Source organism: Leptodactylus fuscus, chromosome 6 (assembly GCF_031893055.1).
Source record: "Leptodactylus fuscus isolate aLepFus1 chromosome 6, aLepFus1.hap2, whole genome shotgun sequence".
NCBI classification, from domain to species: Eukaryota; Metazoa; Chordata; class Amphibia; order Anura; family Leptodactylidae; genus Leptodactylus; species Leptodactylus fuscus.
The window spans coordinates 139,372,145-139,385,832 of record NC_134270.1 but is presented as its reverse complement, the minus strand read 5'-3'; the positions used below and the strand labels follow the sequence as shown (position 1 = coordinate 139,385,832).

At 41.4% G+C, this 13,688-nt stretch overlaps 1 protein-coding gene across 2 annotated transcripts in view; it reads left to right on the top strand.

Moving 5' to 3' along the window:
* ST6GALNAC2 (ST6 N-acetylgalactosaminide alpha-2,6-sialyltransferase 2) overlaps positions 1-6,932 on the top strand; it is a 61,184-nt gene extending 54,252 nt beyond the window's left edge. For both annotated transcript variants that reach the window (XM_075277356.1, XM_075277355.1), the window contains 5 exons: positions 1,450-1,588; positions 2,877-2,980; positions 3,069-3,152; positions 4,655-4,754; positions 5,674-6,932. In XM_075277356.1, coding sequence (XP_075133457.1) covers positions 1,450-1,588; positions 2,877-2,980; positions 3,069-3,152; positions 4,655-4,754; positions 5,674-5,841 — 595 coding nt within the window. In that variant the 3' untranslated portion in view covers positions 5,842-6,932. The remainder of the gene's footprint in view (positions 1-1,449; positions 1,589-2,876; positions 2,981-3,068; positions 3,153-4,654; positions 4,755-5,673) is intronic.
* Positions 6,933-13,688: the final 6,756 nt, after the last annotated feature.

Below are 13,688 nucleotides of genomic sequence, written 5' to 3'. Positions count from 1 at the left end.
ATGCCGTCTTACAGCCTCCCAGAGTTGTCTGCCAAGCTTCCTCTTTCATCCTACCCCAAACATGCTCAATGATGTTCATGTCTGGTGACTGGGCTGGCCAGTCCTGGAGCACCTTCATCTTCTTTGCCTTGAGGAACTTTAATGTAGAGATGGATGTATGAGATGGAGCACCAACCTGCGGCAAAATGTGACCCCTTTTATGATTGGGAATGTAAGAGGAAGCTAATACTTGTTGATATTTTAGGCTATTAATATTGCCTTCCACCTTGCAAATGTTTTGCATACCCCCATACTGAATGTAACTCCAGACCATGATCTTACACCCAGAAAACAGTTATGTTTGGTGGTGGAATCTTGGATCCATACGGGCTCCAGTAGGTCTCCTGCAGTATTTGCGATGGCTGGGATGTAATTCAACTGAAGATTCATCTGAGAAATCCACCTTCTGCCACTTTTCCAGAGTCCATCCATTTAGCAGGCTGTGGGCCTTTAATTGCCTTTTGTTTAGTGATGGCTTCTGGGCACTGATTCCACCATGGAGGACATTTCAAGGCAGAATCCTACAAACTGTTCTAGTCGACACAGGGACTTGAGGTGACCAGGCCTGTTGGAGCTCTGCTGCAGTGGAAGAGGGGCTGGTTTTGATTTTCTAACCAACAAACGTTCCTCCTGAGCCATTGTCTTGTGGGGTCTGCCGACCTGGGCTTGTCAAAAACATCTCCAGTCTGTTCAAATCTTTTTTTAATTCTTTGTACTTGATGCTGAGACACATTAAAGGTGCGGCCACCTCTGCAGTGGATCTGGTCTTCAGCTTCTTGATAATCAAGGCTTTGGTCGCAGGGTTGCTTTTTTTGCATGTTGTCAGAGGTGAAGTTGCAGTTCAAGTGATGGTTTGGGGTGCTGGAGTTCTTCTTATACACACCCACTAATTAACCGATCTATTAGTGAGCACCGTCGAGGCTGTACACTAGGATTGGGGGCATCACATGACAAGGCGACAAAACTTTTGTCTTGCCAAAATCTGACCTTTCTGTGTTCATTAAATGATCAATATTTCGCCATTGAAGCAATTTATTTTTTTAATAAAAAAACACATTTGGGAGGGTTTCAGCTTTCATATGAGTCATTTCTTAAACCAATAGATGAATTTAAAGTCAGGTTATGATTCCACAACATGGATAAGCGACAGAACTTTTGTCAGGGACTGTAATGTGTTTTGTCTCATCCTCCATGTTTTCTTGAATCTTTCAAATATAATGGGCATGTAATCTTATGAGGTCAACTGTATCTCAGCATGTATCCAAACCCAAAATAAACCACATATACCAAGTGCAACTGATTTACTAGCCATTTTCTGCTACTGATGATCAACACAAGTTAGACCTGGCTAATGTGTTATAGATGTGTCAGTCATGTTCTTGGATATTCTTTCTTTTGTATGATGTTCAGGTTGAATGGTGCAGTGATAAAAGGATTCGAGGAGGATGTTGGTACAAAAACGTCTTTTTATGGATTCACGGTCAACACCATGAAGAATTCTCTCATTGCTTATTATGGAGACGGCTTCACTGAAACCCCCAAAGGACAGGTAAAGATCTAGACTACTACAAAGGATGCAACAACCAATAGTATACTGAGAAAGGCTCCGATCAGCCATAACATTAAAGTCACCTGCCTAATATGCTGTAGGTCTCTCTAATGCTGCAAAAACAGCTTTGACCCATTGGTGTATGGACTCCATAAGACTTTTGGCAGTGTCCTGTGGAAACTGATCCATGGCATTAGCAACAGATTTTCCTTGTGTCCAGGGAGGTCCTATTTTTGCCCCAAAACAGTTCTAACATGTGGAAACATGGGAGTCCACAAGACCACTGAAGTATCTGGTGCCATGATGTTAGCAGTAGATCCTGTAAGTTCTGAGGTATGGCCTCCATAGATCAGCCTTGTTTTCCCAGCACATTACAGAGCGGCTCAATTGGATGGAGATCTGGGGAATATATAGGCCAAGTCAAAAGGTTGAACTTCTTTTTGAGCCTCAAACAATTTTTGCATTGTGATAGGGTACATTATCCTGCCAAAAGAGGGTCACTGCACTTGGTCCTCAACCATGGTGGTACATGTCAAAGTAACATCCACATAAATACCAGGATCCAACATTTCCCAGCTGATCCTTGCTCAATGCATCACTGCCTAAGTTGGATTGTCTTTATTTCCAGGGACATCCTGATGCTACCTGATCCCAGGTAAGGGACACACATGACAGTCCTTCCACATGAGGTAAATAGACAAGACACCAATTTTCATCATTGATGGTCCAGTTCTGATGCTCATATGTCCCTTGTAGGCATCTTTGGCAGTAGACAAGACTCAGCATGGACACCATGAATGGTTTGCAGCTATGCAACCCCATATATAGCAAGCTGTGATACCCACAGGTGATCACCCATGGTACTTTGGGTATACATGCACTATATTGTGAAGCTGAGGTTGGGATAGTCAATTGGGCCTACTTTGACTCTGTTGTCAAAGGCTCAATTGAACTTAGAGCTAGGTCTGCTTGTCTAGTGGTACCATCTATCTAACTACCCCCCAAATGAAACAGATTTGTTTTCACAGTGAGGTGTCAATCATCAGCTGGAGGCCTAATAGTGTCTGGATACAATATGGGTATAGGTGGCAAAGAGTTAACATTTTAGGCTGCATCAAATGTCCATATTAATAGGCATCAACTATGGCCATATTGAAGTGTACCTAGAGTCGTTTGATAGTCCGAAGATGGAAGTGGTTTTAATGTTACGGCTGATCAGTGTAGTATAGTTACATATTAAAGTGAACCTTTAATAGTAAAATATCTTTCTCCTTCTACATCATTACAGGGACTGCGATATATATTTATACCATCAGATATACGGGACTATATTATGCTACGTTCCAGCATTTTAGGAGTTCATGTCCCAAGTGGTGCAGATAAAGGAGACAGGTACGTGGGATTTTGTCCATTTAATGAAAGTGGTGGAATTCTTGAACTATCATAGAAACTCAGTAAGTCCGCTTCATTCTCCTTTTAGGCCTCCTGAATATTTTGGACCTGAGGCAACTCCAAAGAAATTTAAACTTCTGCATCCGAACTTTCTGGTTTACACGAGAGACAGGTGACCGTGTGCTTTTATACTCTGTATATTCTGTGTTTGAAGGCAATGGGGCAGATTTATTAAGACTGGTGTATTGCAAAGAGCCGGAATGGCACAGACAAAGAGAGGCCTCTTCAAAATCAGCTGGACGTCCCCGCACCAGAATGGAAATCTACGGCCTCATACAGCTCTGTCCTCATTCCCACCATGTGGCGAGCATGGAACGAAACAGGAATAGTAGTGCAAGAATGGGATTTGAGCTAAATGAATGTGCACCGTATTCCGGATGTAGAGGGACTGATATCCCCCCCCCCCAAGTGACCAGTACAAATGCAAGTGTGGCTAAATGAAAGGGTTAAATTTATTTATTGAATGCAATAAATTTCTCCCAATACAAGTTGAGGTTTGATCATCAACACATGATCCTACTCATTTTCTGGTCGTATGGTCAATCCATCTGTGAAAAACGGATCAAATGTTTTTTGAAAAAACAAAAAAATCCTATATTTTTCTACATCTCTGGGTCAGTGATTTTCAAGAGAGATTTTAATAAGCCTCGGTGGTCAACAAAATAGAACTTGTCTCCATACTTTTTCTTCCAAAAAAACGGACATATGCCTGGGCCCATCAAAATTAATGAGTTTGAAGGGAGTCCAGACAAAAAAATAATATTGATAACCTATACTAAAAATTGGTCACTAATATCAATTCTGTGAGGGTCTGACATATAGCAACCCCATCAATTAGCTGTTCACAGCAGCTGATATACAGAGAATGGATCAGGAAGCAGAAAGCGCTGTTCTCTGTGTAGTGGTGCAACTGAGTCACTGCAGTTCAAATGAATGGGAGCTGATCTGCAGTACCTGGTCTGGCCACTACAAAAAGAATGGAGCTGTCTGCTTACTGCTTCCTTCTTTGAGTATTAGCTGATGAGAACATCTCATTGGTGGGGGAACAGAGTGCTGGACTCCCACTAATCTCATATTGATTACCTATCCTTAAGATAGGTCATCACTACTTTTAGCCTGGAAACCCCTTTAACATATGAACATCAACCGTCTGCTAGAAGCGGACATGTCAATAAGCTCTATGGGAGTGTGTTTTTACTCTTCAGTCTATGTCCAAGATTTCGGAGGACACTTACATTTACCGATATCACTGAGTAGCATCCATAAGTCAGAAGTGCCTATAATAATTTATAAAAAAAATTGTATAGTGGGTGGTAAACTTTTTATTGGCTGCCTCTGTACGTGATATTGGTCTGTTGGGCTACTGGTCTGTTGGGCTATTGGTCTGTTGGGCTATTACATAAAGTAAAATGAATGGTACCCCATTGAATATAGCCTGAGGAAGGCCTAAAGAACACATTTTTGGACTCTGTTGGTACACCAGGAGATTATGTGTGTATTTAGCTCCAGAACAGTAAATGTACAGGGAAACATGGCGTGAAAAGACACTATATGGAAGTACCTATATTGCTGTAACATTGTCTAAACTGCTTCAATGTAATTCTCATCTCGCAGATTCCTAAAGTCGGAAATATTAAAGACAAAATATGCCAACTTGTATATGCCCAGCACTGGTGGCCTGATGCTCCTGACTGCATTACACACCTGTGATCAGGTAAGAGCCTTCCTTTATAGGTCTAACCCTACAAATAGCCATACAATTTAGATAGTTGCCAGCCAATTTCTCATTTGACTGGCCTCCATCATTCCAGACCCACTTACTGATACACATAAACTGTATTGGCCAAATGTGTATATATTCCCAATAGTGAGCGATCCCTTATCTACCTTGAGATAAAAAAGGATCAGACATATTAAAATCCAACTACCCAATCATTCTTTTCTCTGACACCTGACATTCAGGGGAAGTAGGGACACAACCATAGCGCATTAAATTGTCGAAATCAGACCCTCATCTAATGTTTATGGCCAGCACTTTGCATGATGGAGAATAGAGATGAGCTAACACTGTTCGGATCAGCCGATCCGAACAGCACGCTCACATAGAAATGAATGGAAGCACCTGGCACGCAGACTTTGCCGGCGGCCGGCCACTTAACCCCCCGCGTGCCGGCCGCTTTCATTCATTTCTATGGGAGCGTGCTGTGAGCGTGCTGTTCGGAACGGCTGTTCCGAATAGTGTTCGGTCATCTCTAATGGAGAACAGTGGAACCGGAACATCACTACAGGAACAGTGACAGCTGATAGTTGAACCAGAGATATACAAACCCGTGTATGGCTGAGGCCCCATGTTGCAGAAACGCAGCTTTTTTTGTTGTAGATTTTGTTGCATTTTTTTGCACCAAAGCCAGGAATGGATTGAGCAGAAGGTAGGAGTATAAGAACTTCTTCTATATTTCCTATTCCTTTTCTAGACATTCTTGGCTTTGGTTCAAAAAAGACGCAACAAAACCTGCAACAAAAAAAGCTGTGGGGTCATAGCCTATAACAGATTTTTGGTTTTTGGGGGGGAGGGGCAACAAACTGAATCTTTGTCACACGTGAAGGAGAGGTAATAAAAAATTTCTTCATAGGTCAATGCCTATGGATTCATCACCCATAACTTCAACCAGTTCTCCGACCATTACTTTGAAAGAAAGAAGAAAGAACTTGAATTCTATGCCAATCATGACATGCTAATGGAGATGCACTTGTGGAGCAAACTGCATCGGAGAGGGATCATGACGTTATACACGCGATGAAAACGGGGATGTTTCTGCCAATTGGACTAGTGAAAATATGCGGACAGTATTCCTCCATCACAATGAAAGATTATTAATGGAGTTGGCAGTTATAACTTAGATAAGAGGATCAACAGGACTTATTGCGGTGTGGGATATCTTAACAACAGTGCTGCCAGCCTACTCATTAAAAGGGTCTTCTAGCGAGGGGGAAAAATTGGTGCCAGCATGGTCAGAGTGGGTTAAAAAAGTAAAAGAACCAACACTCACCTGACCAATTTCCCTCAGCTCCCCTTCCAGTGCTGCCCAGGTCTACTTCCTGTTTACATCTCGACACACAGGAAGTGTCTAACAGTGTTCATTCAACCAATCACAGTGAGGATCAGCCTTAGCCAGTAATTAACCGAGTACACCTTTCTTGTGTGTCGAGATGACACCAATATGTAGAGTACCTTGGGTTACACAGGCAGGGATTATTGAGTGAATATTGGTGATTATTGACTCTTATAGTTATATTTTTAACACGCCCTAAGCACACTGCCAACATTTTTTATTTGTTATGCTGGAAAACCCCCATGTTACAATATTAATACTTGAAATTTCAAGGTTCCTTCCCAGAGAACTTGGATAAATCTTTAACCATCTTGAGATAACTAAACATTAACATACTTAAACTCTGTTTCAGTGAGGCCTATCGCTATATCAGATTAAAGGGTCTTGGGCTGCCAAACAGGCCTTTCCTCATTCCTCTACTGGATAACAGGGTGTGTGTTTTTTAACAAAACAATCTCTTGGCCATTAATCTACTAGACATTGTTACCACATCCAAGTAACTTCAGGTATTTGCAGTTGGATTAATCAATAACACTTAGCGTTGCGAAGAGCCGTGGTTCAGAACTTTGATACGTTGGCGTCGAGCCATGTGGTCAGTGCATTTTTATGAGGGTTTGTGCCTTATTTTTAACTCTTCTTACTATTGTGAGCAAATGTGAAATTGATTACCTCTTAGTGGCAATGAAGGTTTTTTAGGAAACTAAAAGTGAGAGCGGATATTTAATGGTGATTGTTTCATTCAGTGTTTTTTAAAAAAAAAATAAAAATATTTTTTTAATAAAAAGGGTAAATACTTTATAATGAGTGTCCGGCTGTATTTCTTGATTTGGTTGGTGTTTATTTCCAAAGAAATGTCGTTAATATTTAGAAAACCAAATGTCTACTGTTATTGAACTAAGAACTCTAAGTATCCAAGGGTGTAATAAATGGAGACAGAGATAACTTTTCCATGCAGGACTTTTCTCTCTGCCAATTTACAGCAGAAGTACCTGAACACATATTTTGTAAGTGAATGAATTTTCTAAATTCTATCATTAATATGGAGTCAAGACTTTTGCCATGTCCTAAAATAAACCTATGTCCAGGTGCAGAAAAGGGTTATTCACTGACCCATGTTTGTGTGTGGATTGGGGTAGAAATTACCAGGACTCTCTCCTCTATCATATAACCCTATATATCACAGAGCTCAGCTTCTCTCTCTGTCATATATACCTATATATCACAGAGCTCAGCTTCTCTCCTCTATCGTATAACCCTATATATCACAGAGCTCAGCTTCTCTCCTCTATCATATAACCCTATATATCACAGAGTTCAGCTTCTCTCCCTCTATCAAATAACCCTATATATCACAGAGCTCAGCTTCTCTCCTCTATCATATAACCTATACATCACAGAGCTCAGCTTCTCTCCTCTATCATATAACCCTATATATCACAAAGCTCAGCTTCTCTCCTCTATCATATAACCCTATATATCATAGAGCTCAGCTTCTCTCCTCTATCCTATAACCCGATATATTACAGAGCTCAGCTTCTCTCCTCTATCATATAACCCTATATATCACAGAGCTCAGTTTCTCTCCCTCTATCATATAACCTTTTATTTCACAGAGCTCAGCTTCTCTCCTCTATCATATAACCCTATATATCACAGAGCTCAGCTTCTCTCCTCTATTATATAACCCTATATATCACAGAGCTCAGCTTTTCTCTATCATATAACCCTATGTATCACAGAGCTCAGCTTCTCTCCTCTATCATATAACCCTACATATCACATAGCACAGCTTCTCTCCTCTATCATATAACCTATATATCACAGAGCTCAGCTTCTCTCCTCCATCATATAACCCTATATATCACAGAGCTCAGCTTTTCTCTATCATATAACCCTATGTATCACAGAGCTCAGCTTCTCTCCTCTATCATATAACCCTATATATCACATAGCACAGCTTCTCTCCTCTATCATATAACCTATATATCACAGAGCTCAGCTTCTCTCTCTCTATCATATAACCCTATATATCACAGAGCTCAGCTTCTCTCCTCTATCATATAACCCTATATATCACAGAGCACAGCTTCTATCCTTTATCATATAACCCTATATATCACAGAGCTCTGCTTCTCTCCTCTATCATATAACCTTATATTTCACAGAGCTCAGCTTCTCTCCTCCATCATATAACCCTATATATCACAGAGCTCAGCTTCTCTCCTCTATCCTATAACCCTATATATCACAGAGCTCAGCTTCTCTCCTCTATCATATAACCCTATGTATCACAGAGCTCAGCTTCTCTCCTCTATCATATAACCCTATATATCACATAGCACAGCTTCTCTCCTCTATCATATAACCCTATATATCACAGAGCACAGCTTCTATCCTTTATCATATAACCCTATATATCACAGAGCTCAGCTTCTCTCCTCTGTCATATAACCCTATATATCACAGAGCTCTGCTTCTCTCCTCTATCATATAACCTTATATATCACAGAGCTCAGCTTCTCTCCTCTATCATATAACCCTATATATCACAGAGCACAGCTTCTATCCTTTATCATATAACCCTATATATCACAGAGCTCAGCTTCTCTCCTCTATCATATAACCCTATATATCACAGAGCTCAGCTTCTCTCCTCTGTCATATAACCCTATATATCACAGAGCTCTGCTTCTCTCCTCTATCATATAACCTTATATTTCACAGAGCTCAGCTTCTCTCCTCCATCATATAACCCTATATATCACAGAGCTCAGCTTCTCTCCTCTATCCTATAACCCTATATATCACAGAGCTCAGCTTCTCCCCTCTATCATATAACCCTATATATCACAGAGCTCAGCTTCTCTCCTCTGTCATATAACCCTATATATCACAGAGCTCTGCTTCTCTCCTCTATCATATAACCTTATATTTCACAGAGCTCAGCTTCTCTCCTCCATCATATAACCCTATATATCACAGAGCTCAGCTTCTCTCCTCTATCCTATAACCCTATATATCACAGAGCTCAGCTTCTCCCCTCTATCATATAACCCTATATATCACAGAGCTCAGCTTCTCCCCTCTATCATATAACCCTATATATCACAGAGCTCAGCTTCTCTCCTCTATCATATAACCCTATATATCACAGAGCTCAGCTTCTCTCCCTCTATCCTATAACCCTATATATCACAGAGCTCAGCTTCTCTCCTCTGTCATATAACCCTATATATCACAGAGCTCAGCTTCTCTCCTCTATCACATAACCCTATATATCACACAGCTCAGCTTCTCTCTGATTGCTGCAGAAATCACCTGACTAATTTGCTTTAATGACAAACTTGACTAATCATGTATAGATATGATCATGTATTAAATTATTCATTAATTTAATAATTAAATTGTTACTTTTTACTGTGTTTTCATCACGGTTTTTAACGTATTTTATTTTTGGCTGTAGCCCGCTACGTGGGGTCTTAGTCTTAGTGTGTACCCTAAACTTATGAAAGCAACTTGATTGCATAGTCTGTGTTTGCCCCTAAATGACACATAGTAGCGGTTCAGCATGTATCGCTTATGGTGTGTTCACCTTCCAATGGTTTTACATGTCAATAGGTAGAGCAGCTGTCAATATGTGTGTCTTCACCCTCACTGACTCCTTATTATGGTAATGATCTTAATGATAACAATAATACCACCAAAGCCTCTTACTAAAACAGCTCCCATAATGATAATCTGTAGCAGCTCCTCACCTTGGCTAGATAAAGGGGTGTACCTAAGGGGACCGCTCTATGGCATACACGCCCTAATAAGATGCATGGACTGCTCTACACCCTAATTAGGCCAAAATCTCATTAGACAAGTATTCCCATTATACAGATTTCTCTCCACAGGGGCCTTAAATGTGTGAAGCCGGCGTTGCTTATTATAGATCTCTAGCATAGCATATATTTACTTCTTCACTAAGGAGACACACATAGTGATTAATCTCAGTTTATTAGCCAATTCTACAGGATTACACCAGTTACGCCATTAGTCATAGTAATCCTAATTTCAGTTTATGTCTAGGTTTGTAACTTAAAGTATTACCGTCCCATAGATAATCCCACAATTCTATGTTCTCACCAATTTAATAGGGGAGAGGAGATTTAGCATTTTTGGCAATTAGTTGATAATTACTTCTCAGGGATTTTTACGTCTCTAAGAAACCAATTATTCTGTCTAGATCAAATGTCAAGATCTTGAAATTGTTCTTCAGAAATCTATTTTCCATAAGGGGGTTGTCCAGGATTAGAAAAACATAACATATATAAAAACATAACCATGTTACAACGCAGAATGAAGTACAACCTTACTGTTCCATAGGAATTAGGCCCGATTCATGACTGCAAATGGGTTTCCATTTGGGGAGTTTACTACCAAATGTAAACTTAATCCGATAAAAAAGCGATTGGTTACCTTAGGAAACTCGCAGACCTCATAGACTATAATGGGGTCCGTGTGGTTTCTGCTCGGTTTCCGCATGAAAAATGGAGAGAGAAAAGTGCTGTTGCAGCGCTATTCTCTCCTCACTTTTCATGTGGAGAGGGTAACCGAATTCCTGATCGCAGATGTTAACGAGCCTTAATAAGGTAAGTAACAGGCAGGTGCTGATAATAATCCAATGCTCCGATTAACTGATCATCAGCAAGTGTTACCAACTCTATAAAAAACAGAGGTTTTGACTGTTTGCTGGTTTGGAGGATTCAGGCATGTGTTAACAAAATGCCAAGGAGGAAAACCATCAGCAATGATCTTAGAGGCATTGAGTCAAAAATAAACTCCCCTGTATACCAAAATATTCTAGAGTCAAGTTGGAAACCATCTATTCAACATATATATAGCCTTTTCTAAACTGAGTCATGCAACAGGACATGGATCCCAAGCTCAGCAGCAAATCTAAAAGAGAATGGCAAAAAAAGAAAAGAATCAAAGTGTTGAAATGGCAGAGTCAACGTCAAGGCAATTGAAATGCTGTGGTGGGACCTTAAAGGGGTATTCCCATGACGCTTGTTCACTAACCTGTAGGCTGTTGTGCTCTATTCACTTCCTGCTTTTCTTGGCACATAGGTGGGCGGGGTTTCACTTGCATGGGATTGGTTGTAAATGAATTACCACAGTGTGAAGCTGATGTAGCAGAGCTGGATTTGAGTCAGCTTGCATTACATACAGAGGTAACGGACTCCCTATCTCAGCCCTTATCAGCCAAATTCAATTAAACCGACTGATAAGAGCTCAGAAATCCTGGAGCTCTCACCTCCCCTATCTGAGAAGCTCTGCTACATAAAAGACACAAACAACTCAGGGCTGTTCCCAGCCCCTCCCACCCCCTGACAGCAGGCAGCTACATCACTTGACAAATGAGCAGATAATCCCAAGCGCCATAGAAACGGAGTGTAAACAATGAAGTTAATAAATTAAGATAGCGGCCAAACAAAGCAGTTTTGATAAAGCAATGCATTTAGGAAAAGTCTTAAATCCACATAAACTAACAGTATAGATAGGATCCTTGTGATGGGACAACCCCTTTAAGAGAATTGTGCACACAAATGCAAACAAAGCTCAATGACCTGGAGAAACTTAAAGAAGAGCGGGCCAAAATTCTGCAAGATGCTGATTTATGGTGTGTACTTATTTTTTTTACACATGGCTGCATTTTTGGAGTCAAAGCCAGGAGTGGATTGAGCAGAAGGTAGAAGTATAAGAACTTCCAATATAGTTTCCATTCCTACCATTTTACCTGTAGATGAGGTTGAGTTTTCAATATGATGGGTTCGCTTTAGAAAATGATTCTTACCCTGTTTCCCCAAAAATAAGACAGTGTCTTATATTGAATTCTCTTCCGAAATATATGACCTGTCTTATTTCCGGGGGTGTCTTATGTAGCGGCTGGAGCGGGGGACAATCGGCAGTCATGCCGGTGCTTCCTTAATGGAGTGCCGGCATGACTGCCGGTTGTAGGTGGTGCAAGAGGTGGGGGGGGGAGGTATGCTAGTTACCTTCCCCATCTTCATAGCAGTGCTGGTGCTGCTGTTGGTCACGGTGGTGGAAGTGGTTGGCGGGGCTTAGCAGAAATTAGCGAGGCTTCCGGCGGTTGTGCCGGAGAGCCTCACTTAGTGGGCATTGCAGCCGGCTGAACGCTGTGCTCCGTGTGCACAGGAAAGCTGGCTGCCTCCTCTGCTGTGATACCACTGTTCTGGCTGCTGTGGGATGAGCTGGGAGAGTGGACTCCCCGCAGCATACGATGCTTTCCCAGCTCATCTTACAGCAGCAGGAACAGTGCACAGCAGAGGCAGCAGCCGGCATACCTGTGCACACGGAACATCGTGCACAGTGTTCTGCCGGCTGCAGTGTTTTTGGGGATGTCTTATTTTCAGGGGGTGCCTTATATTGGGCAATTTAACAAAACCTCCCCCCATGCCTTACTTTTGAGGGATGTCTTATTTTCGGGGAAACAGGGTAGTTCATTCAGAATTTCCATGTTCCTTTCATGCACACGACATGAAGCCTTATAGCAGATTCCTACAAAGGTCAAAATATAAAAGCCTTGGAGGCAGGGTAGAGTCTTATAAGAATCTACGAGCTATGTAGCTGTATGAAGGGAATGAGCTCTGTATATACAATAGTTCGTGGCTACATATATACAACCTTTCCAGTGAACGAGACACCGGGACTCAGGTTAGAAGTGAGGACCTCCCTCTTCAGTATTGACTATCAAGTGTATGCATAAACAGTAGAAAACCACATCCACCAGGATACTGAATGATAGATACATAACGATTACAGTTTGCTAGCATGGGCTCTGTTCACTGTGGAATCTGTTAATCCCTGCATCCATATTGGCCATATGTTCATAAAAATCTAAATGAGTTGAAGTGATATCGGGAACAGGTGGGAGATCTCCACCAGGACGTCTAAAAATCTCTATCATCTTTATACCAGTATTTGGTATTTATTGATGTGAATGTAACATAAAGTTACATATTTAAAGGGGTTTTCCAGGAATATGATACAATGTACTTAGGGTATGTCATTATCCCATTAGTGACAGACGTACAGTGTTCTACATTGGTCACTAATGGGCCTTATCCCGGTGCAATTTAATTTCTATGAAATCTGCAGAGGAATAAGGCTCCGTTCTCAGGGAGTAACGCGGCACTCATTTAGACACGTATACATGTGTCAGAGCGCGGCGCTTCAAAACAGATCCCATTGATTTCAATGGGTGCCGGCTTACGCGCGCTACACATTGAAATCAATGGGTTACAAAGCTTCCCATTGATTTTAATGTGTAGCGGGCATAAGCCGGCACCCATTGAAATCAATGGGATCTGTTTTGAAGCGCCTCGCTCTGACACATGTATACGTGTCTAAATGAGCGCCGCGTTATTCCGTGAGAACAGAGGGAGGGGTAACACGGTGGCTCAGTGGTTAGCACTGCAGTCTTGCAGCGCTGGAGTCCTGGGTTCAAATCCTGCCAGGAACAACATCTG